Source organism: Rhamphochromis longiceps, linkage group LG17 (assembly GCF_057381845.1).
Source record: "Rhamphochromis longiceps isolate RC_006_pf linkage group LG17, R_longiceps_female_GT1.1, whole genome shotgun sequence".
In the NCBI taxonomy this organism is placed as follows: Eukaryota; Metazoa; Chordata; class Actinopteri; order Cichliformes; family Cichlidae; genus Rhamphochromis; species Rhamphochromis longiceps.
This window is the reverse complement of record NC_140573.1, coordinates 41,363,410-41,386,225: the sequence shown is the minus strand read 5'-3', so window position 1 is coordinate 41,386,225 and position 22,816 is coordinate 41,363,410. Positions and strand designations below refer to the sequence as shown.

Here is a 22,816-nt window from a genome sequence, read left to right as displayed (position 1 = left end):
CACCAGCAAATAGAAAAACAATGCAAAAGCACGCAAAGCATGAAGGAAGTCGAATAAAACACAATAGATGGAGACAGAATATGAATAAAATATAAATCCTTTATAAAGACTTTAACGACGGACCAGCTGCTGAGACGACAGAAAGTGCAAACAAAGGATTGTTTAGTGCGAGAGAGAAAAACACTTCTGCAGCGTTTTTCTCTCTACCTGCGTTTCCTTAAACTGCAGTGCGACTGAGCTTTCAGGGCCGACGCATTAAGCAGTCGGGCTGAACGGTGAGAACATACAAAGATGACGCACCAATCAAGCTTTTGTCTGTCTCCCCCTCAGAGTGCAAAGATGTGAACACTGTGGCCTACTGCCCCCTGGTGCTCAGGTTCAAGTTCTGCAGCCGGCCATATTTCAGACAAATGTGCTGCAAGACGTGCCAGGGACACTGACTCCACGAGCATCCGGCATCCATCTTTGGGTCCTGCACACTCACACAGTAAGCCTGAAACCCTCCCACTGAGCCTCATAGCAGCACCCCTCACTCTGCCTCCGTCGCAGGAGCGTGGGATCTAACTGGGACGCCATCACACGGACGCCCGGTCCTATATCTGGTCAGAGGAGCTGTTATTCTCCAGCCAGGACCCAGATCGGACACCTCTCCGGGCCGAGCTGAGTTCATACATTCCACTGGAGGGAAGGCTGTTGAGACCCGGAGAGGCAGAGAGACTGAGATTACCTTCCCCCCTCTCTCTCTCTGTCTCTCTAAACTTTCCCTTTATTCTAATATTTTGGTGCTACTGTATTTCTCTTTGGCCACAGGACTGGTTGCAGTACTTTTGAACCCCGCTTGTTTGTTTGAGTGTCTGAAAAGTTTAGCCTTAGCTCTTGAACCTCTGTGTTAGGCGGTGATATTTGCTTAGTTAGTCGTTTTTCAGAAATCCACTTTGTAAAGACAATTATTTTCCAGATCATCCCCACCCACAGAAAAGGAATACGGTTACAGGTAGATCATCTGCGTCTATGTTATCAGATAGCTTTTACTTGACCGCGTCGTTTTTATGTCGTTGCTTTGTTCCGTGTCGGCGTATTCATCGAGTTCTCGCTGTTATTCAGCTGAAGTATGAGCAGAGTCCGATTTGCACAAAGAGTTTGAGGAATTTTGTATTTCGTGTTCGTTTTCGTGTGATTTGATGTCTGTGTGGAGACTATAAATGTCTCGCCGCAGTGAACATGCCACAGTCTTGCCATGTCGGTTACTTTGCTTAAACGTAATCACCTCGGCTGTACGACATCGCTTCTCTCGACGGCGCTTCATCCACGAAGGATCCAAATGAAGGAAAATCCACTCGTCAGAGCGCGCGGCGCGTCACGGTGAGCCAGCGCTGCCTGCGGGAACATGCACGGCGAGGATGAGAGAAGACACCTGACCAGGCGGCCTTTCAGAGAGCGTTGTTATCGCAGGGGTGCGCGATTCACAGGCGGCCTTAAGCCTTCGTTCAGACTCCTGTGGGAGCAACGCTGACATCACATTTCTCAGTTCACGTGTGGTCATGTCACCCTCTCAGCAGCTGGGAGCGCGCCAGCCACAGGCTCGCATTGTCTTCCCCGTTGCAGTGCAGGATTCATGCATGACCAAGTTTTAATGACCCACTTTTCCAAATGCAGTTTCAGCTGCTTTTATATTACAGATCATGCCGCCTACTGCGGCTCAGCATGATTCATCAGATCTGACGGCATAAGCGTGACATGTGATGTGCTCTGAAAGCCCGCTGTGGTTCCACTCTTCGCAGAAGTCCCCGCTGGTCACAGCTGAAAGCAGCGCCACGTAACGCTAAATGTCATCACAATGAGAGGAAGCTGCAGCACGTCTTTAATTGTTCTTCCCTTTTTTGTTTTCTCCTATGGTGCTCTGGTTTTGAATGGTGCTATCACTTCACTGTTGTTGCCGGTTTAAACACTTAGAATCCGTTTGAGCCTTTTGTGTTGAGTACTGACCTGCAGAGGTGGCCTGTGGCGTGCAGCTGCTTGGGGTCCTGCACCTGCCAGGCGCTGCGTTTGGGTTCCTCTGATTTTTCATACGTAACGCTGCTTTACTCGGGCTGCGGTCGAATAGTCAGTCTTTCCTGGGAAGCGTCTACGTAGCAGCTGTAATAAGAGCTCCGGTGCGTCTTTATTACCTCATTTAGCAGATGAGTCCTTTTTTACACAGCCGGCAGAAAACGCAGCAGGATCAGGCCGAGCAGGTGACCTGTCCCAGCACGGTAGACCCGCCTGCCCAGCATTAGGCAGCCCACTGCCATGAATCCTCCTCCACATCTTTCCGTGACCTCATCATGCTTCCCATCCATGTCAGCAGGGAGCAGGAACGTTTCCTTCGTCTTTTTCCTTTTTTCCTCCAGCTGTTCGACTGCAGCCTTCAGTGCAGCGCCTTCAAATCCCAAAGTGCAGCTCACCACATTTGTGGATCGTTTGAAAAACAAAACATTTTGATATTCAGAAAACTGACTTTTGGAGATCTGTGCACAGCTTCTCAAACATTACCCTGCTAATCATCAAGTATATTTATAAGAAGTGCACTCGGGTATAACCTGTAACATTTGAGAGCGTAATTGTTGCAGAGAATCCCGTTAAAGCTCATTTACACCTGGTACCGACTCGCCATCGCGTCAGCTGCGCACACGTGATTGTGTCACGGTGCAAACGCTGGTTAGCGTCACAGATGTAGTTCACGTCTAAATCGCTTTTAATGATCGAACGCTGAAGCGACGGCGTCGCCGCTGTCACGCGTGCACGAGCCGACAGGGAGGAGAGCCGGCAGACGCTGAACGTTTCCCCTGCATCGACATCACTGATACCAGGTGTAACTGTGGAGCTATGACGAGAGCGCAAACCCGACTTACCTGATCCAAGAGGAGGGACAGCTTCAGTATTTGTTATTCTGTTTTACACATGCTAATTATAACATGACATGTACTGTATATTGTTTAATACTATAGAAGACGAATCCATTTGTCCCCCATGTAAATCTTTTGTCAAAGGAAATATTAAAAATGATTAAACGTGGTGCAATGTTGATTGTAAGGATTTCTTTATTTTCTTATTAGAATTTTAGGTTTCCGTCATCAAATCTGTCATCCATATTTGTACGTATGACACAGCTGGACTAAAATATCACCGCGTGTCATCCCGCCCGAGGTTTAGATCGTCAGTTCGTCTATTTCTGGATCTGCCCTCTGTCACGGAAAAGTTGACACAAGAACCTCTTCCTTTTGTCTCAGTGAGACTTCACTCGTTTACCAATCTTTAAAATAATGAAAATGGTGACGTGAAAGTTTCTCGATATTTTTATGATACATTTTTATTTATTTAAAGCCGAGGAAAATTTAGTTTGCTCAGATTCTTTAATACTAAGAACGCCACAGCAGCGTTAACTCAGCAGAAGTTCCATCCATCCATTTTCCTCGTGTTCAATTCAGGGTTTAATACAATAATCAAGTCTAAATAAAAAACTCCTGTGCAGATCCATAATAATAATAATAACTTTATCAATAATAACTTTATTGATCCCATTCACTCAGTGAAGCATGTAATGTAGGAAACCACATGACTCGTGAGAACACATTTTACACCAGTTTGAAATCTGAACAAAGCGTCCTCTCAGTTTCTGTAGATCTATATCTATAGAGAGAGATCTTGGGGTTATTTGCTTCAGCTTATCAGGGTCGCGGGGGGGGGGCAGTCTTAGGGCGAGAGGCAGGGTGCACCCTGGACAGGTCACAGGGATAACACAGAGAACCATTCGCACTGCCACATCCACACCTATTTAGAGTTTCCAATTAACCTAACCCCACTAACTGGGTGTCTTTGGACCGTGGGAGGAAGCCAGAGCACGCAGACACGGGGAGAACATGCAAACTCCACAGACCTTCTTGCTGTGAGGCAAACGTGCTAACCACCGTGCCACCGTGTATATATATCTCTATATTTATCTATATAGATATATTTTTTCTACTTACTTCTTGCTTTTCTACTCTGACGGAGCACTCAAAGAGCTTTACACAGGCTACACAGGTGTACATATCCTTTCTTATGGATAGAGGCGGGCAGCGGTGGCACTGTGGTTAGTACTGTTGCCTCACAGCAAGAAAGTCTGTGGAGTTTGCATGTTCTCCCCGTGTCTGCGTGCTCTGGCTTCCCCCCACGGTCCAAAGACACCCAGTTAGTGCGGTTAAGTTTATTGGAAACTCTAAATTGCCCATAGGTGTGAATGTGAGAGCGAATGGTTGTTTCTGTGTGTTAGCCCTGCGACCTGTCCGGGGTGTACCCCGCCTCTCGCCCTAAGACAGTTGGGATAGGCTCCAGGGGCCCCGCAACCCTGAAAAGGATAAGCGAATGGATGGATAGAGGACTCGAGAACTTAACTGCTGTTTGACAAAACCCATCTGCTGTTGGATGAGATTAACCAGTGAAACTTCTGTAACAGATTTTATGAACATCAGTGTAGCTACAGAGAGAACCTACAAGCCAAGAAAGGCTAGATACAAATAAATGCATTAAAAAGATTTTAAAAATCAAAGAAATGGACACCAATACTTGTCTATAGGCAGATCATAGGACAACAATTAGTAAACAGATGGAATCATCGGACTCAAACGCTGGGCTGATGTTTAAAGATTCCAGCTGTTCTCAGCTCCTCTGGCTGACGGTCCCGCGCTGGTTCATACACGGCGAGCGTGAGAAACACAGGCACCGAGGCGAGACGTGAAGTGCTTTAAAAGGATCTCAAAATCAGCAGCAGCTCGCTCCTGCGTTCCCTCCGGTCCTCGTGTGAAGCGGGTGTAGAACGTTTAGTCGGAGAAAGTTTCTTCCTCTGTGCTTTAGAAGCATTGACTGAAATTTACACCCGCACGAGGATCTAGAACAAATTTAAAAGGAATCGAGGCCGCTGGTTTAGGTCACAGCTCGAGCAGCTGAGCATGCACCACAGGCCTAAATGCAGGCCTGCATTTGTCTCTGCGGTCCCGTGTTATCAGGAGACACGGCCGCATGCAAAACACATCGCTATATATTATGTGCAACACCTGAAAAGAGACTGAGTGAAAAACGGTAGAAGTAATTAAAAGGAGGCTCATGAGACAACCTCGAACACACTAGTGAAGTTCCAACCACAAAGACACAAAACTAAATACAAACTAAGAAAAACGTGACTTTAAACGACAAGAGAAAAAAAAGGAGTGCACTGACAATAATGAGAAACAATCAGAGGTGCAATCACAGAGAAACCCCACATCTGAAAGAGTCACAAACCCGCCCGTGAATGAATGAGACCTGACCCTGCGCTGGCACGCGCATCTTGCAGGAGCTTTAAAGACTCTCGATCCAGCTGACGTAAAACACAGGAAAACCAGCAACTGACACCTCCACTCACACACTACAAAGTCGACTCTGAATGAACCCGTCTGTTATTATGGGCGTTGGAGGCAGCAGCCTCTCTGACAAGACAAACACTATGAGAAGCCGCTACATGAAGCGACCACAGCCTGGGTGGAGCCGCTAACACACGGCTGAAACACCATCATTTGGCAACTGATTTAAGATAACTATCCCCTTTCTGCGGATGAGCGTCGCTTGCCGTCAACGCTCGCCTGCTGTGCAGCAGGCGAACTGGGCTGACTAATTGTGCCGTGGACCCGGCCGTCGTTTCTTCATCCTCCCGTCTGACGACTCCGAGCATGACAGAGCGCAGAATGGAGAAGTAAGCGGCTGGGCTTCATGCGGTGAGTTAATGTGCATCAGTGTGTGTTAGAGCAGTTCTTGTTTCACACACACTGCCGGTGGGAGTATGAGGAAGTAGGTTTTTGAATACTGTACTGGATGTCTTGTAGGGTGCTGGTTGCTGTTGGCTGTCCTGGTTGTGCGATGGCAGCAATCTAAGGTCAACCTGTGGATTTTTTTACAACACGCGCAAACCCCCCCCCCCCCCCACACCATCTCTCTGGACAGTGGACGGCTGAGGAGGAGAGAGGCCCGCGGGAACAATGGTACAGTACAACCACCTGCATCTGCTCTCACAGCTGTAACATTTTGTGCATTTCAGTTACCTGTTTGCTGTGGTTTTCTCGGCTGAAAGGGCGAATTGTGATGGCTTTGTACGTTTTCAGTCAGTTTTCTTTTGCAAAGCAAATTCAGCTCATGTCACTTCTCTCCTTTTCTAAAAGCCAAAGGAGGATTTTTTGTGCTTTAAAGTGAGTTTTGGCATCAGAAGAGATGAGATAAGATCTCTTCAGGGGAATTCATCTCCTTCACAGCAGCAGAGTGATGTTTCCTCTTTTTCAGGGACAAGCTCACTTTCTCACAGACTCGAGCTTAAAGCAGTGCTGTGCGATTTCAATTTGAGGCACAGGTAGAAACTTTCAATATCATAGACAGAGTAAGAAAGTGACCAGTCGAGCAGGAAAGACAGATGAGCTTGAATTTAAAGGGAGGATAATGAGGAGTGGTTCACCCGAGGGGGGCTAACGGACCGAGCTGCAGGCAGCTGCAGGAAGAGAACTGGTAGCATGTACAAAGTTTAGAGGGTTTCACAAGATGCAGCAATGAGGTGTGAGAGGGGAAGTGGACTACAGGAGAGGCCTGCAGTTTCTGTCACAACACTTCCTCCTTGCACACAGAAGGTCTCCACACATCCAGGATCGCACAGCAGTCGTAGCTGCACCAGCAGCCACATCTGACAAATGGAGGTAAACGAGCAGTTTCAAGAGGGAAGAAAGTGAAAATGCACGCCCAGCTCCCTGTTTGCACGCCACCTTTACATTTAGGCTCCGAGCCATTTATCTGTCATCATCTCAAGTGTGACAAAAGCTTTCAAATCTGTGTCGCGCTCGCCTGTTTACACATGACAGCAAAGGAAGAAAAGGAACAAAACCGTGCCCGACAGAAATAAATTATGAGAAGTGTCAAATGCATCACAGGGTCGTCTTTTTCTTGCTTTCTTTAAACAACTGTGCAGAAAGTTCCGGTTTGATGTGGAAAGCTTTTGAGATTCAACGTCTGCTGATAACCACACCTCACCGCAACTGACTGGCATGTAGTTTGTGGTTCTTAAGGTGTTGGATATTTGCATTACTTTTTTTTCTTTTAAAGGCGGCTGGTCTTTCAGTGAAGACTAGTGTGATGTCATCACAGCTAAAAAACAGGAACATGTTTTTTTCTTCCTGGTGGACGATGTTGACTTTTTAAAGGTTGTATAAACATAACTAATAACTTTACCTCTATAATAGTCTCTCCAGTCCTACAAACCTACTCCTGAACTAGTTCAATACACGAGTATCCATTTAATCTGTACACAGCTCCATTTAAAAATGATATAAGATTTAAAGGAGGTCAGCTACTGCGGGCAGCCGATGATTTAATCTCAGTTAAATGGCATCTACTTACCCCCTTGCTTTGCATTTTAATATTGTAGGAAAAAATCTGAGTATCAGAAAGCATCAACAACAATCAGGTGACCCCCTGTTAGCATCCAACTGTCAACAGTGGGAAGAAAAAACTCCCGTTTAACAGGAAGAAACCTCCAGTGGAATCAGCTTCAGCCATCTGCCATCGAGACAGGACGACAGGCAAACTCTTACTAATTGCTCGTGTGTGATAATCTGTTAACCAGCAACGACGTTTGTGTATCAGCTCATCAGTAGGTGATCATTAGATTACCAACACCGCATCAAAGCCGTTTAACCTCTTCTAGTAAAATATTAAAGACGATCGCAGATTCTGATCTCGCAGAACATAAAAATCTGGTATTTGAGTTCTATTTAAAGAGACGCTGATCTCTGCTGTTTCTCTTCTAGTCGTGTTGTCATCACGTCACTGAAAGGCACCAAAGCTGTGAACTCATCCTGCCAGCAGCACTGTCCGAGTGCTGACGCCTTCATTTATAACAGTCGTTACAGGGCAAATTCATATTGATCCACGGATAAAAATAGTCCCCAGCTTTGGCGTAGTTTGGGCCTGTTTAATGGAGTTTGTGTCAGAGTCATATCTGATTTATGCTTTAAGCTCAGAGGGTGTGAGCACTGGCACGTATATGAGAAAAAAGAGACTCGCGAATTAGCTTTAAACTTGTGACTTCCGCCCGCTCTTTCCCCCTCAGGGGCTTTAAATTCAGAAACAAAAGCGTGCACTAAACACGCATGCATGCTGTGCTTATTTAAGACACGAATATGTAATCATGCCCGTCACACACGCAGCATCTGTATGCATCGTTCTTTGTTGGCGTTTGCACACTGACAGTGTTTCATAATGAAACTTTGTGTTTCTATTTTTTGCTGATGAGCTAAAAATGAAGCATCAGCAGAATCTGTTTGTAGAGGTTCTGCTAATATTTGTGGCTAATTAAGCGTTTATTGTTTTTCATAAGAAGGGACTGAAACCAGAAACCAGCAAGATGTTAAAAAATCTAATGAAATACGACTTCTTAGCACGAGGTTTGTTACAATGTGCAGCGCTTATCTTCATGACGTGTAGAGACAGAGGTAGAGGTCACGCCCACCGAGGTCAAAGATGAGCACAACAAGCTCACCAAGTGACAAAGACGTCATAACCGAGATGACACATTGGTTCTTCAACTGTGGCTGGATCCTTCAGCCTCTTCTTCACCCACTTTGGCAAAGAGACCTCCTTTGTGTTTCCCCAGCTTTCACCCATCAAACAGAGTTCAGGCTGAAATAACAACGAGGCGAGCGCTCCTGAGCTGAAACTGTGGAAACAATCAGTTTATTGCTAGTTTATCTTCGCCTCCTGTGTAGGTGTCGCATTGTTGAGGCAAATTAGAAGAAGCTTCTCTAAAATGTCCGAGCTAGAAAATGAGCTCACCTCATCTGTGACCAGTTTCCTGGTAACGAGCCCCGAGCTTCCTGTAATGACAACCACACTGGTAATTGTGTTTTTGGCTTTACTGATGCCAAAGCTTGAAACGCTTTCATTTGAAATCTTCGCTCGGCCTCCTGTTTTCTTTTTTTTACATGTCTTTCTTCCTTTGCTTCGTTTTTGGTTTGCTTGTTTCCTTCCTTGCTTCGTGATGCCCACACGGCTCTCTAAAGCTCTCGTCTCTACAACAAACACTAATATTGTTTCAAAATGCTTATTTTTCCGGTCCAAATTCCCACTCAGCCACAGAGTACGCTGAGCTACGCTGCTTTTGCGTCACAGCGTGTGGTAGTTTCTTTGATGAGGAAACTCAGCTTGAGTAAAATGTCCTTTTAAAGATTATTGCAACACGTCGTTACTAACAGAGTCTTCCTCTCCTCTGCGATTCAGGCAAAGTACCACTGGCAGAGTCAAAATGTCAAGCAAAGCGGCGTGGACGACATGGTCCTCCTGTCAAAGATCACCGAAGACGCCATCGTGGACAACCTGAAGAAGAGATACATGGACGACTACATCTTTGTATCCTACAAGCTGTGTTTGATGTTGTAAATTATACCTGCAGTCTGACGGGAACTAAAGGCCTCTATTTAAACTGTCCCCACAATCTGCTCCATCTTCACATTGAATCTCGCTAAAGAACCCGAACGTGAAAGCATGAAGTGAAAAATCACCTTGGCTGAAATGGCCTTCTTCCATATTTGTGTACAGTCTTCTTATCCACCCACAGATGTGCTGATCAAAACACAAATTCACAGACAATCAAACAAACATATATGGGCATAAATATAAGGAATTCACTCTTCCTCTTCTGAGTTCACCGTGTGACTCAACAGCCCACTTCCGTCTTCTGAAAGCACAGCTGAACGTCAGAGCCATATTTAGAGAAAAAACCCATCCATGTTAAATCCTGAGTGAGAGCGAGTTGATGTTATATCGAGAACGACTCGCTTAGATAAGAAGCTGTTTGTTAATCACGTCCGGTGTCTTTGGTTAGAGTTACTCTCCTGTTAACGTGGGATCCTTGGGTAAAGCAGGCCTCTGTCTTACCAGTCTTATCAGTAAGGAAGTGAACTGATAACGACACTGGTCATGTCTGTCACACGTGGCTTTATTTAGGTTACAATGGATTCATGACTTTGGTATTTCCCCTTCCCTCCGTCTGGCAGGTGGGCCCCATGGGTAGTCATTCAGGTCGGTGAGCACCAGGCAGATTTGGCTTTGACATTAGCAGAAATATGTCAGCGATGATGTCACCGTGACATTTTGGTTCAGACTTCGTGTACGGTACGAGCATGAGCTGAAACTTGTGATTTGCTTCAGCCTCGGTTTTGGTGTTTGAAAGCGCGCTGATGCGAGGGCTGCCAGCGTATACTTTGTCTGTTTTCTGTTTCACCTGCAGAGTGAAAGAGTGAAACCTGCCCCCCAGGAAGCTATTAGAAGATGGGGTGTTTGAAGGTGCCTAACATTAGCTTTAGCTCATATGTCAACAGAACAAAGCAAAAACATTTCACTTTCTTCAAAACGTCTAATGTACGTACGCCCTGTTTAAGCGTATTTAAACCATATGATGCATCATTCCCAAACTTTCCTCAGCCGCCCTCTCCAGACTTACATCGGCCCTGTGTTGATATCTGTTAACCCCTTCAAACAGATGCCCTACTTCACTGACAGAGAGATTGAACTCTATCAAGGAGCTGTAAGTGAATTTTCATCGCCGTCTTCTCATGACTTCTTTAAACTTGTGGCATATGTGGTGCAGAGGTTCTTCCTGTTGGCTGCTGTTGCCCTACGCTCGTTTTACTCAAACTGACCTCAAACCGTTTCGCTCTACAGGCCCAGTATGAGAATCCACCGCACATCTACGCCTTGACTGACAACATGTACAGAAACATGATGATTGACGGGGAGAATCAGTGTGTTATCATCAGGTGAGTTTTCTGCTTCCCACGCTGACGCCCATGCTGTGCCGTGCAGGTATGTTTGACAATAAAATATGGCTTTGCGGTGTGTTGTCTGCCTTTTTTTACGTGGCTGCGGTAGCGGTGAGAGCGGTGCTGGGAAGACAGTGGCTGCCAAATACATCATGGGTTACATTTCCAAAGTATCCGGAGGAGGATCGAAAGTGCAGGTACAGACCGTATGCTCGCTCCGCCTTATATGAATCTTCAAAATGAGTCAAAAAACCTTTAAACTTCCTTCAGTGTGGCGTGGAGGTTTTTCACTGTCTGGTATTGTGTTAATGTTTGTGTGCATGTGTGTGGCAGCATGTAAAAGAAATCATCCTGCAGTCAAATCCTCTGTTGGAAGCCTTTGGTAATGCCAAGACTGTTCGCAACAACAACTCTAGTCGTTTTGTAAGTATGAGTTTTTTACTTGAAGACCTGGTGTGGATGCTTTCTATCAAGTTTATAGTTATTAAGTAATATACCTGCTCATTTAAAAAGAAAAACAAAAAGAAGTCAACCCCACACCCCAAAAATAAAACATTCAAGAGTTCAGCAGTCACTCGCTTTAGCTTGCTGAGTGTGCTAGTTGTAAAAAAGCTAAGATGTTTAGCTTTATAAACAGTACCCATGCTGAATATCAGCTTATTATATTAGAGAAATACCCTCAGCAATCCCACGATCCCCTATGAGCAAGCGCTTGGCAACAGTGGGGAGAAAGAACTCCCTTTTAAGGCCTCCAGTAGAACCAGGAGTGTCAGAAAATACACAAACTCTGTGGGAGGGAAGACAAGGTGTAGTGGCACCAACAGGAGCGGAGAACAAGTGCTCATTGTGTTTTGGAAGTCCCCCACCCGCCTGACTCAGTTTTATCTATGACCTTTATCAAAAAAAGGAACGCTTTAATCTTAAAACTAGCGCGTGTGTCTGTCCTCTGAATCCAAACTGGAAGGTGGCACCGCTGTAAAGCGTCCTAATAGCTAAAGGCTCCGCCCCCTGTGCTACTTTTGGAAATTCTAGGAGTGAGAGGGAAGTGCTCCATTGGAATAACACGGTACTATGATGTTTTTAAGGTGATTAGCTAATATTAGCATGTAAGTAATAACAGCTGTCTCCAAGCATTGCAGAGCGAGGTTATGCAGAGCCACATATGTGCCTGTAGCCTCATTACAAGTGATTTATTACAACATTCTCGTGCACTTCAAAAACACTTTTATTGCATTCATTCTGGTTTCTCATAAGAAGGGTCCTAATGATCACACCCATAAACCACCCTGACCTGCATGTCTGCAGCTTTAGCGTGAGATATCAGAAGAGCAATTAGTTATATTTCCTGTTACCCTTTGTACACCATCACAGCTCTCGTGTACTGAGCGTGCACGCATATATTTTCTGACTCATATAAATGTAGTGAACATGGAAGTGGTTTATCTTTAGGAAACGGTCGCATGATTTGAGAACCGTCTCATCCTGAAAGCAAATTTTGACACTGGCTGATCTGCAATAATGAGTGAGGACAGATTTCCTCGCAGCCTCGTTTCTCAACTCCAAGTGTTGACTTTGATTTTTACATTAATCAGGGGAAATACTTTGAGATCCAGTTCAGCAGAGGAGGGGAGCCAGATGGTGGAAAAATATCAAACTTTCTGCTCGAGAAGTCAAGGGTGGTCAGCCAGAACGAGAACGAGAGGAACTTCCACATTTACTATCAGGTGAGAGGCTGATGAGCACAAACCGCACATTAATAGCAACTCCTTTAAAAAAAAAGACAGAGTTCCTCTTAAGCTGCAAGATCTTCATTCAATATGAAGCCAGTGTGTGTGTGTGACTCCTGCTGGGCCTGCGTTGTTGTTTTCCAGTTGATAGAGGGAGCTAGTGCTCAGCAGAGAGAGGCCCTGGGCATCATGACTCCTGATTATTACTACTACCTCAACCAGTCTGGGACATACAAGGTGGATGGGACCAATGACAGCAAAGACTTCCAGGAAACTATGGTACGCAAACTTATAGGTGGGATCCAGTGGTGTTCAGCAAACCTGTGCTTGGTCCCAGGTTTGCTGTGTGGAAAGTCTGATCAATGCTTTGTAGCTAAACCCATTATAGTGGCTCTAGCTGATCTACATTGATTGCTGGCAGGAAATAAAATGTGGATGTAAAGTAGTTCTGCTTGACATCTCCTCACGTTGTGGTGAAGCTGCTGCCGTCACACTTTCTTCTTGGATTTGTTCTTCAGGAGGCCATGCAGGTGATTGGGATCCCAGGTGACATCCAGACGCAGGTGCTGCAGATCGTTGCGGGTATCCTCCACCTGGGAAACATTAGCTTCATAGAAGCAGGCAACTATGGGCAGGTGGAAAGCACAGACTGTGAGTGCGACACACACGTGCCGACGCATCTTCTGTTCACATGCAGTCATACTCCCGCTGGATATCACCATAACAAAGGTCGTCCCCGGCACACGCCCTACAAATGAATAGAATCTCTACACACAGACGACTTCCCTGTTTACTGCCTCAGTAGATAATTGGTGGTTACATCCAAAGCAGCCATGATACCCTCCGTTGGCTTCTGTCTAGGGAGGGTATCATTAATTCATCATAGGAAGTCTTTGCTTATGGCATAATAAAACACATCTGAATTACGAGTCCGCTTTTGGCACGATTGAACTACAACTTGACTTTGCTTCGCTCCAGTGCTCGCATTCCCCGCCTATCTGCTGGGCATCGACCCCAACCGTCTGCAGGACAAGCTGACCAGCCGGAAGATGGATTCAAAGTGGGGAGGGAAGTCTGAGTCCATTAACGTGACCCTGAACCAGGAGCAGGCCAACTACACACGAGATGCCCTGGCCAAAGCGCTGTATGCACGCCTCTTTGACTACCTGGTGGAGGTAATCACGCTTGATGATGCAGCTGAGCAAAAACAGACTAAAGAAAATGAAACATTTGCTTTTAATTCAGCTGACATGTATTCATGCACCTCATCTGCTCTTTGCATTTGTCTCGTGTCCTTACTTCTCCAGTCTATAAATAAAGCCATCCAGAAACCATATGAGGAATTCAGCATCGGAGTGCTTGACATTTACGGCTTTGAGATATTCCAGGTTAGGCTTCTCATAACTTCCAGATACTTAACCTTTGCACGCATCCACTAAAAGACTAAATGTGTGTTTAATAGCAGGATTTGTTTCATCTCTTACTGACTGTGTTGTATTCGCTTCCTCAGAGAAACGGTTTTGAGCAGTTTTGCATCAACTTTGTCAACGAGAAACTGCAACAGATCTTCATCGAACTCACCCTGAAGGCTGAGCAGGTAACTATAAATAAAACTATATAAATAGAATTGAATTGTAACTGCACTGTGCAGCGCATGCATTTGACTCCACTGTGTTTCAGTTGGTGAGGATCACTGTATGTCCTCAAACCAAATGTTTTGCTCTCATTGTCTCTCAGGAAGAATATGTTCAGGAGGGCATCAAGTGGACGCCCATCGAGTACTTCAACAACAAGATCGTGTGCGACCTTATTGAAAATAAACTGGTAAGCTCATAAACGCGATGACTGACGGAGGGTTTATGCAGATCGTGTAAAACTGGCTCTCATTAGAAAACAAGTGGGCCCCTAAAGCAGCGAGAGTTTGGTGCTCTGCTTCCTGAAAACAGTGAAACGGAAGAACAGAGCGCTCGGGGTCACAACAGGAAGAATCAAGTCACGTGACCAAGATATAGCAGTAACATCGGGGGTAACATTTGCATTTTGTTTTTGGAAAAGTTTTATTGCACATTTATTTTCACAGTAAATCAGATAATATATGATATTCCCAAAAGCCAAAAAGAGAAGAAAAAAAGACATATGAGGCATTGGTGGAGGAGCTGCAGTTTTATCTCCTTGTATGAATTTGTGTGTTTGAAGTGTTTCACTGGATGACTAAAAAATGGGGATTTACATGCGGTCTACAGACATCAGGCTTTCAATCAAACTACTGTATAAAAGTAACTTTATATAAGTTTTACTCTGGTCTTTAAAGCTCATATTAAAGCTCTACACATGTTTACTGGGAACCTCTAATTCAATTTGAATTCAAAAACATTACAATCAAAAGTTACCAGGTGGTCATGTCAAAAAAATTTGTATTATGTAACTGCACGTGTGCTAATTTGTATCAATTTCTGGTGGTGGTGAGAGGGCCCGGTGGTGCCAGTGTCCGGCAGCCTCGCCTCTGTCAGTGCCCCAGGGTGGCTGTGGCTACAATGTAGCTGCCATCACCAGTGTGTGAATGTGTGGATGACTGGATGTAGTGTAAAGCGCTTTGGGGTCCTTAGGGACTGAGTAAAGCGCTATACAAGTACAGGCCATTTACCATTTCTAACAGATATTTCTTATTCGTTTATCTAAAAGTTATCAAAACTCGTAAGAACAAAATCGCAGCTAAAAAGCCGTCGTCTCTTTGCAGAACCCTCCGGGTATAATGAGCGTGCTGGATGATGTGTGCGCCACCATGCATGCCAAAGGAGAGGGTGCAGATGGCACTCTGCTGCAGAAACTGCAGGCTGCTGTGGGGACGCACGAACATTTCAACAGCTGGAACTCGGGCTTTGTTATACATCACTACGCCGGGAAGGTAAGATTTGATTTTGTTTGCTCGATGTGGCGCTTATAAACCTCAAAGATTTGTTTTTGGGGGTTTTTCAGTGAAAATATCTGGTGTCATCGCAGGTGTCATATGATATCAACGGCTTCTGTGAGAGAAATCGGGACGTGCTTTTCCCCGACCTCATCGAGCTCATGCAGAGCAGTGAATTGTGAGTTTCCTGTACTGGTCTGATTGTTGCACTGAAGGCGTAATTTAAAAAAAACAATGCATTAAAAAAAACGTGTCTCTTTAGTAACTTCATCCGTAGCTTGTTCCCCGAAAACCTCAACACAGATAAAAAAGGAAGGCCGACCACGGCAAGTTCAAAGATCAAGGTGAGAGCTTTTCAATCTGTCGACGGTTGATTTTGTGCAGCAGCGCATTCGTCTCACGCTGTTGTTTCCCTCGCAGAAACAAGCGAACGACCTGGTGAACACGCTGATGAAGTGCACGCCGCATTACATCCGCTGCATCAAACCCAATGAGACAAAGCGGCCGAAAGACTGGGAGGAGAGCAGGTGAGAATGCTCGCCGTCACGCTTTGAGGAACTCTGAAAGATTTCACAGGGAACGTTTGCTGATCAGCGGCGCTATCTGTTTTTAGGGCCAGGCATCAAGTAGAATACCTCGGACTGCGGGAAAACATCCGCGTACGAAGGGCTGGATTCGCATATCGGAGACTCTTCAGTAAATTCCTGATGAGGTAAGTTTAATCGTGCGTGTTCATGGAATCGCTGCCTGAAAAAAGACACACAGCTCTCACTGTGATTTGTTTGTTTGGTGCTTTTTGAATCCAGGTACGCCATTCTGACAGCCGAAACATGGCCGTGCTGGAGAGGGCCAGAGCAGCAGGGGGTGCTTCACCTCCTTCGCTCCGTCAACATGGATAACGATCAATACCAGATGGGACGCACCAAAGTCTTTGTGAAGAACCCCGAATCGGTACGGAGCTTCATATTTTAGATTCCCTCAGGCTGCATATTTGTTCTAACCAGTGTTGTAACATAATCAACTTATCTTGGCGATCGTGGCTCAAGAGTTGGGAGTTCGTCTTGTAATCGGAAGGTTGCCGGTTTGAGCCCCGGCTTGGACAGTCTCGGTCGTTGTGTCCTTGGGCAAGACACTTCACCTCCCGCCTACTGGTGGTGGTCAGAGGGCCCGGTGGCGCCAGTGTCCGGCAGCCTCGCCTCTGTCAGTGCCCCAGGGTGGCTGTGGCTGCAATGTAGCTGCCATCACCAGTGTGTGAATGTGAGGATGACTGAATGTGTAAAGTGCTATACAAATACAGGCCATTTACCATTTACAAATAAAGAAAAGCTCACATTGCCTGATATAAGCTCTCGTACCTCTCAGTGAGGTAAAGAGCAGAGAAGATTATGCTGCATGTGTTTTTTGACTCATCTCAGCAGGACGATATTAATGTTGCTGCGCTCAAATGTTTGCGTGAAAAGGGACTGAAATAGCTTCAAAGATTAAAAAAGTTCAGACCACAGCTACTTTCTAACCTCCACATAGCTGCAACATGTTGGGGGAAGTTTTTGCAAGTTTTTCAGTGAAACAGGCTTGACAGCAGCTAATAATACTGCCTCAGCTGGTTCATTAACCACTTTAATTCCATTTAATGTATAAAAAAATATTAGTCCTTTATTTTTTATTAGTCCTTTATTTATCCAGGTAAAAACTCTCATTGAGATTAAAAATCTCATTTCCAAGAGAGACCTGGCATATATTGAAATATATATATTGAAAGGCAAAGACTCTACAAAAATACAGAGGAAACCCCGGCAATCAGACGAGCTCCTGTGAACAACGATTTGGTGATAGTGGGAAGGAAAAACTTCCTTTTAACAGGAAGAAACCTCTGACAGAATCCGGGGGAGGAAGACGGGACAAAAGACACACTGAGACAGAGAGCCAGATATTAATAATAACTAATGATTAAATGTAGAGCGGCACATAAACACGGAGAGAGTGATAAAGGGGGAGTGAAGAAGAAACACCAAGTGCATCATGGGAATCTCCAAGCAGCCTGGGTCTATTGCAGCATAGCTAAGGGAGGATTGAAGGTCATCCTGCTCTAACATGCACTAAACCTGCAGAAATACTCATGCACATATGCCTTTCAGCTGTTTCTGCTTGAGGAGATGAGAGAGAGGAAGTTTGACACTTTTGCCAGAATCATTCAAAAAGCCTGGAGAAAATTCATCGCGAGGAAGAAGTACGAACAGATGAGAGAAGAGGGTGAGTTACACAAACGACGAGATTCCCCGCACAGGTTGCACCAAAGAGCTTGAGTTGGTTTTAGAAATGTTTGTTGTTCCTTGTGACTCGCAGCCTCAGACATCCTGTACAACTCCAAAGAGCGGAGGAAAAACAGCATCAACAGGAACTTCGTTGGCGACTACCTCGGGCTGGAGCAGAGGCCTGAGCTGCGGCAGTTCCTCGCCAAGAGGGAGCGCGTCGACTTCGCTGATTCGGTTAACAAGTTTGATCGCAGGTTCAAGGTTTGAATTCTTGTGTTTTCGTCCAATCAAAGAAAGAGTTGCAGTACTGTGCAAAAGTCTTGAGCCAATCCGTCATTTCTTTATATTTTGCTAGAAAAGTGATTTATTGAAACATGTTGCAAACATACATGGAAATAGAGTATAAAAGAGAAAAAGTGAGTTTTTACGTTCTAACAAGCTTGAAGGTTTCGTGTGACCACCTTGATTCTTCAGCCTGAATTATCCTGGGCAGCTTTCTTAAAGTAGTCGTCAGGAATAGTTCTTTTCTTGGCTCCTTGAAGGACATTCGCAGCTCTTCTTTGGATGTTGGCTGTCATTTGTTCTGCTCTCCATCAACATGACCCCACACTGCTGCAGCAGTGTTGCAGTCGAGGCTCTGGGGAGGCCCGTCCACGTGTGTGTGCTCGGGATGTTATATCAGGCATTTTTCAAAACTTTTTTACGTGTTGTGTGTAGAAACAAGCTCGATTGACTCGCAGGTCAAAAGCATTCCTCTGAAAACCGTCAGGCACAAGCAGCCAATCGCCAAGGAAAACAACTAAAAGACCTTCAGAAAGTCTGGAAAACTATTGCCTAAGAAAACGTTGATAAAAATAAGGAAATGAAGGGTGGCTCAAGTTTGGCAACGTACTCTCTGTTCAGTTTCTATAACAATAAGACCTTAAGATTTATAAAAGACATTAAATTCACGCTTTCTTGCTTGTTGTCGACTTCAGAAAAAATGTACCCAAAGAAAAAAAAAGAAAACCCAACAATCATGTGACCCCCTATGAGCAAGCAAACTTGCTCATAGGGGGTCACATGATTGTTGGGTTTTTCTCCGTGTGTGTTATTGTAGGGTCGACCTTACAACATAAAGCACATTGAGGCGCCTGTTGCTGTGATTTGGCGCTGTATAAGTAACTGAATTGAGTTGTGCCTTGTCCCCAGAGTCACCCGCTTTCCTTTTCTCCCCCCAACCCAGTCTATCAAGAGAGATTTGATCCTGACACCGAAAGGCATCTATCTGATTGGCCGAGAGAAGGTGAAGAAGGGACCCGAGAAAGGACAGATAAAGGAAGTACTAAAGCGGAAGATGGAGTTTGGAGGCATCAGCAGTGTCTCTCTCAGGTGTGTATCTAATTAACACAGATTCATTACTAAAATCTCTCATTTTTATGTAGCCTGTGTATGTTGTTACTGCTGCTGTTGCTGAAGTGAAAAATGTAACTGCATCCTCTGCTCTCTTCTTGCTGCTATTTTAACGCTTCCTTGAATGTCTTTCAGTGTTTCAGTTACCCGCACTGCTTCCTCTTTCTGTTTTTAAACTTCAGCAAGAGTGAGTTCATGGTATTTTTTTTTCCTTCTTAGTACGAGACAGGATGATTTCTTCATCCTCCACGAAGCCCAGTATGACAGTTTGCTGGAATCCAACTTTAAGACAGAGTTCCTCAGTTTGCTTTCCAAACGCTACGAGGAAGTGACAAAAAGAAAACTGACAATCTCCTTCGGTGACAGGTCGGTAGAGGAACACACAGCCTTTGTTAGCATGAGAAAAACACGCAGGGGTGACTAAAGCAGGTTCTTCTTGCTTCAGGCTGGAGTTCAGAGTGAAGAAGGAGGGCTGGGGTGGAGGAGGCACCAGAATAGTAGTGTTCCAGAAAGGCCCTGGAGACGTGGCCCAGCTCAAACCTGGAGGGAAGACCCTGTCTGTCACAATAGGAGATGGTCTACCCAAATCCTCCAGTAGGTTAAAATAAGTCATGATGCCGTATAGACTTGAAAAAAGTAGGAACAAATTTAAATAGTAAATAAAATGCTGCCTGTATAAGCATCCTAACTGTCCCTTCTTTTGATTAGAGCCAACCAGGAAGTCGTTTCCTCCGTCTTCCGGTGGAGGAAGAGGAGGAAGAAACCACGTAGCGCCCAAATGTAAGCCACTACTCACCTGTGATCCTCACCTGTGGAAAAACCCTTCCCAGTGGCTCAAAGTAACTAAATAGGAAGTGTGGATGTACTTATTGAAACATAAAGTACTGCAGTATTTACACTCTGTTGCATTTTGATTAACTTTTCAGCTGTTTCAATCATAATCCTTTTTACTTTGTGTATTGAACAGCCGATTGCTTACTTTGTACATCTAGGTCGTAAATAAAAGCTCGTTCAGTACGACATATGGCTGCAGTATGTGAAGCTGTAAAACAATAAAGCAGCAAAGGCACCAGTGATAACAGTCGTGTCATGTAACACTGAAATGGGCCGTTCTGAGTCTTTACCGTCGTACTGCTGCTCTGTTATTGAAGCACACGCTTCGTTCTCTCTCCTCAGCGCATCAGAACGGTGGAGCCAAATTCCCCAGAGGTCCTCATAACCCACAAGCCGATATCACGTATTCCTCCCCGCAAAAGCAGGGCCGACCACTCCAGGGAGGCCCGCCCAAACTGGGATCCCAGAGAGGCCCCCGACCTCCAGCGCCAAACCAGTATAATCAAGGAAACTTGGACTTCCTTAATGTGCCTGATCAGGGCATGTCAGGGTAAGACATGTTTAAAAAAGACATTAAAAAAGAAAGGAAGGTGTGGTTTGTAAGGGATTACCAAGGTGAGGCTGAAACCTGCGAGTAACTGAAAGTTAGAGCGAGGCAGAGAAACCTGTTTGTTTTTCACTGAATTACTGAATCATCTCTTCCATACTAGATGCTGTTTCGCTGGTTTGGGGGGGGAGGGGGTGTTCTGGGAACAAAGCAGTTCCTACCAGCTGCACTCAGAGGCGGGTCAGAAAGTCTGGTTAAATAAATGTTGGGGTTGAGAGAGATTTAAACACATTAATTCCTTAATTCTGGGGAGAAAAATCACGACAGCCTCTCTTTAATCCATCCAGGGTGTGGCGCACGCTGTTGGCTAAAGTCAAAGACTCTGTCAACGACAACAACACCCTGCTTTTATGTTTGTTTGTTTTTCAGCTGACGGTCTGTTATTCTGACCGCTGCTTTTTTGGGATACGGATGAGACCGGACTGGGATGAGTCCTGAGGATGTTTTAGCCGAGACTAGTGCTGGTTTGCAAAGTTGACTGACTGTGGTCTTAAACTGGATGCTGCATTCTGCTAAAAATGAATTATTAAAACAATCAGTAGTTAGAAGGAAACTGAACAGCTGATTCCTCAGAGGCAGCTATAATTAAGCCCAACTTTAAGCCTTTTAAGGGGTAAATTTTACAGAAATTACCTCTCATACGGAGAACAAAGGGGATAAATATCTACAGAGAGCAAAACATATTTTTTCCTGTTGTAAATTTAGATATTTTAACATGAGACTTTATTGGGATTGACTCGCTTTTAGAGCCAGCCCCCAGTGGCCAGCTGAGGAACTGCAGCTTTTGGCACTTTTGCCATTTTCAACCCACGCGTGACAGTTAAAAGTTAATTTGATTCATGTTAGTAAATAAATAAGATGTGAATAAATTATGGTCATGAGCACCTCCTTTTTCCCCCTTTGTCACAGGAAGCAGAGGAAAATGAGCATCCACCAGCGACCTCCTCCTGCTCCTAAACCGCAGCCTCGACCTCAGGGTCCTCGCTGCCGGGCGTTATATCAGTACGTCGGCCAAGACACGGATGAGATCAGCTTCGAGGCCAATGATGTATTAGATCTTGTCAAAGAAGGTGCGTGCACGAAAGCAACGACATGTAGGGAGATGCATATTGATGAGATAGACTGGAAGTGGTTCATGACGTGTTTCTTTACCGTTTCTCTCCGCAGACCCCTCAGGCTGGTGGACGGGCAGAATTGGAGGGAAGGAAGGTCTCTTCCCGGGTAACTATGTGGAAAAGATTTGATGAGAACCTTGCGAACGTGTCTGTGTTTGCTCATAAACAGATGTAATTCAGCACATTCAGAAACTGCCTGCGAGTTGTTCACGGATGCATCGGGGCTTTCAAAGGGTCGAGCTCTCTGATGTTTGAGCCCCAGCTAATTTACCCGGCAGCGTGCCGTAGAAGCAGAACACATGAAGGATTACTCTTGGGTTTATTATCGCTAAAGCACAACTGCAAATAGCTGCTCAGGTTCCATCTTTGTCTTGGTGTCAAACAATCCCGTTGAGAAAGAAACCAGCGAGGTCTTCGACGTCACCTCTGACTGGTTCCTCCACGACTCAAAGTTACGCCGAGTGAAGGCGTGACAGAAGAGCAGCATGAAAATACTGCATCGCTTCCTGATGTTTACACTGTTTTATCTGCCTGAAGCTTTCTTCACGATCAATGACGACCACTTCTTTTGATTAAGTCAACAAGCGTCTAATCGAGTGATAACAGACTTTTGAAAATACTGATGATGATGATGCTTTTGCTCTGAAACTTCAGATCAAATCAAAGCCATTAAGAGGAGCAACATTTTAATGTCAGTTATCTTTTTTATACTCTGAATTTTTTTACTGATATTTCTCGTGGTATTTTCTTGTATTTTCGTTTTAATAAAAAAAGGAAAAAACTTTTATTTCCACGTTTTTACCTCGGGGACTTTTGCACGTGTTTGTTTTGTGTTGCCAGTAAGTTAGAAAAACATTTGTGAAGAGCAGAACACAAAGAAAGAGATGGATGAACTTGAATGTGATTATTTTGGCCAGCTTTGTATTTTTATTTCAACTTGTGGTGGATTTTTGTAAAATATGTGATTACTTTCAGTCATTTTGTTCAGGATTTTTTATGTGAATGAGAAGATTAAAATAAAGACTCCCTCAGAAAGATTTTTCTTTCAGTTGTTATAAAGTTTGACATGTTTGCTCACAAAAATAATATTATGCCTGTTCTGAAACGTAGCTCTAAAGAAAAAGCTCCCAAAAG

General features: G+C 44.8%; 2 protein-coding genes across 4 annotated transcripts in view; both read left to right on the top strand.

The window, feature by feature from the left end:
- Nucleotides 1-3,628, top strand: part of adamts10 (ADAM metallopeptidase with thrombospondin type 1 motif, 10) — a 70,904-nt gene extending 67,276 nt beyond the window's left edge. For 2 of the 3 annotated variants that reach the window (XM_085387682.1, XM_085387683.1), the window contains one exon: nt 331-3,628. In XM_085387682.1, coding sequence (XP_085243808.1) covers nt 331-440 — 110 coding nt within the window. In that variant the 3' untranslated portion in view covers nt 441-3,628. The remainder of the gene's footprint in view (nt 1-330) is intronic. The other variant, XM_085387680.1, reaches the window with a different exon arrangement.
- Nucleotides 3,629-4,323: 695 nt separating this feature from the next.
- Nucleotides 4,324-22,711, top strand: myo1f (myosin IF). Its single transcript, XM_085387684.1, has 28 exons — nt 4,324-6,032; nt 9,307-9,435; nt 10,523-10,612; nt 10,750-10,844; nt 10,957-11,044; nt 11,181-11,270; nt 12,440-12,571; nt 12,719-12,853; nt 13,093-13,225; nt 13,553-13,749; nt 13,882-13,962; nt 14,085-14,171; nt 14,312-14,398; nt 15,312-15,479; nt 15,575-15,660; nt 15,745-15,826; nt 15,903-16,009; nt 16,096-16,194; nt 16,289-16,433; nt 17,618-17,732; nt 17,826-17,995; nt 18,960-19,105; nt 19,346-19,492; nt 19,572-19,720; nt 19,835-19,906; nt 20,303-20,510; nt 21,477-21,637; nt 21,735-22,711. Exons 1-28 carry the CDS (start codon nt 6,030-6,032, stop codon nt 21,809-21,811), a joined length of 3,279 nt encoding a protein of 1,092 aa, XP_085243810.1. The 5' UTR covers nt 4,324-6,029; the 3' UTR covers nt 21,812-22,711.
- Nucleotides 22,712-22,816: the final 105 nt, after the last annotated feature.

Excerpts from the sequence above, each read along its gene's own strand:
- myo1f (XM_085387684.1), top strand. Across the intron at positions 16,010-16,095 it reads AAAGACTGGGAGGAGAGCAG|GGCCAGGCATCAAGTAGAAT; the intron begins GTGAGAATGCTC and ends ATCTGTTTTTAG. Across the intron at positions 19,721-19,834 it reads TGGTCTACCCAAATCCTCCA|AGCCAACCAGGAAGTCGTTT; the intron begins GTAGGTTAAAAT and ends TCTTTTGATTAG.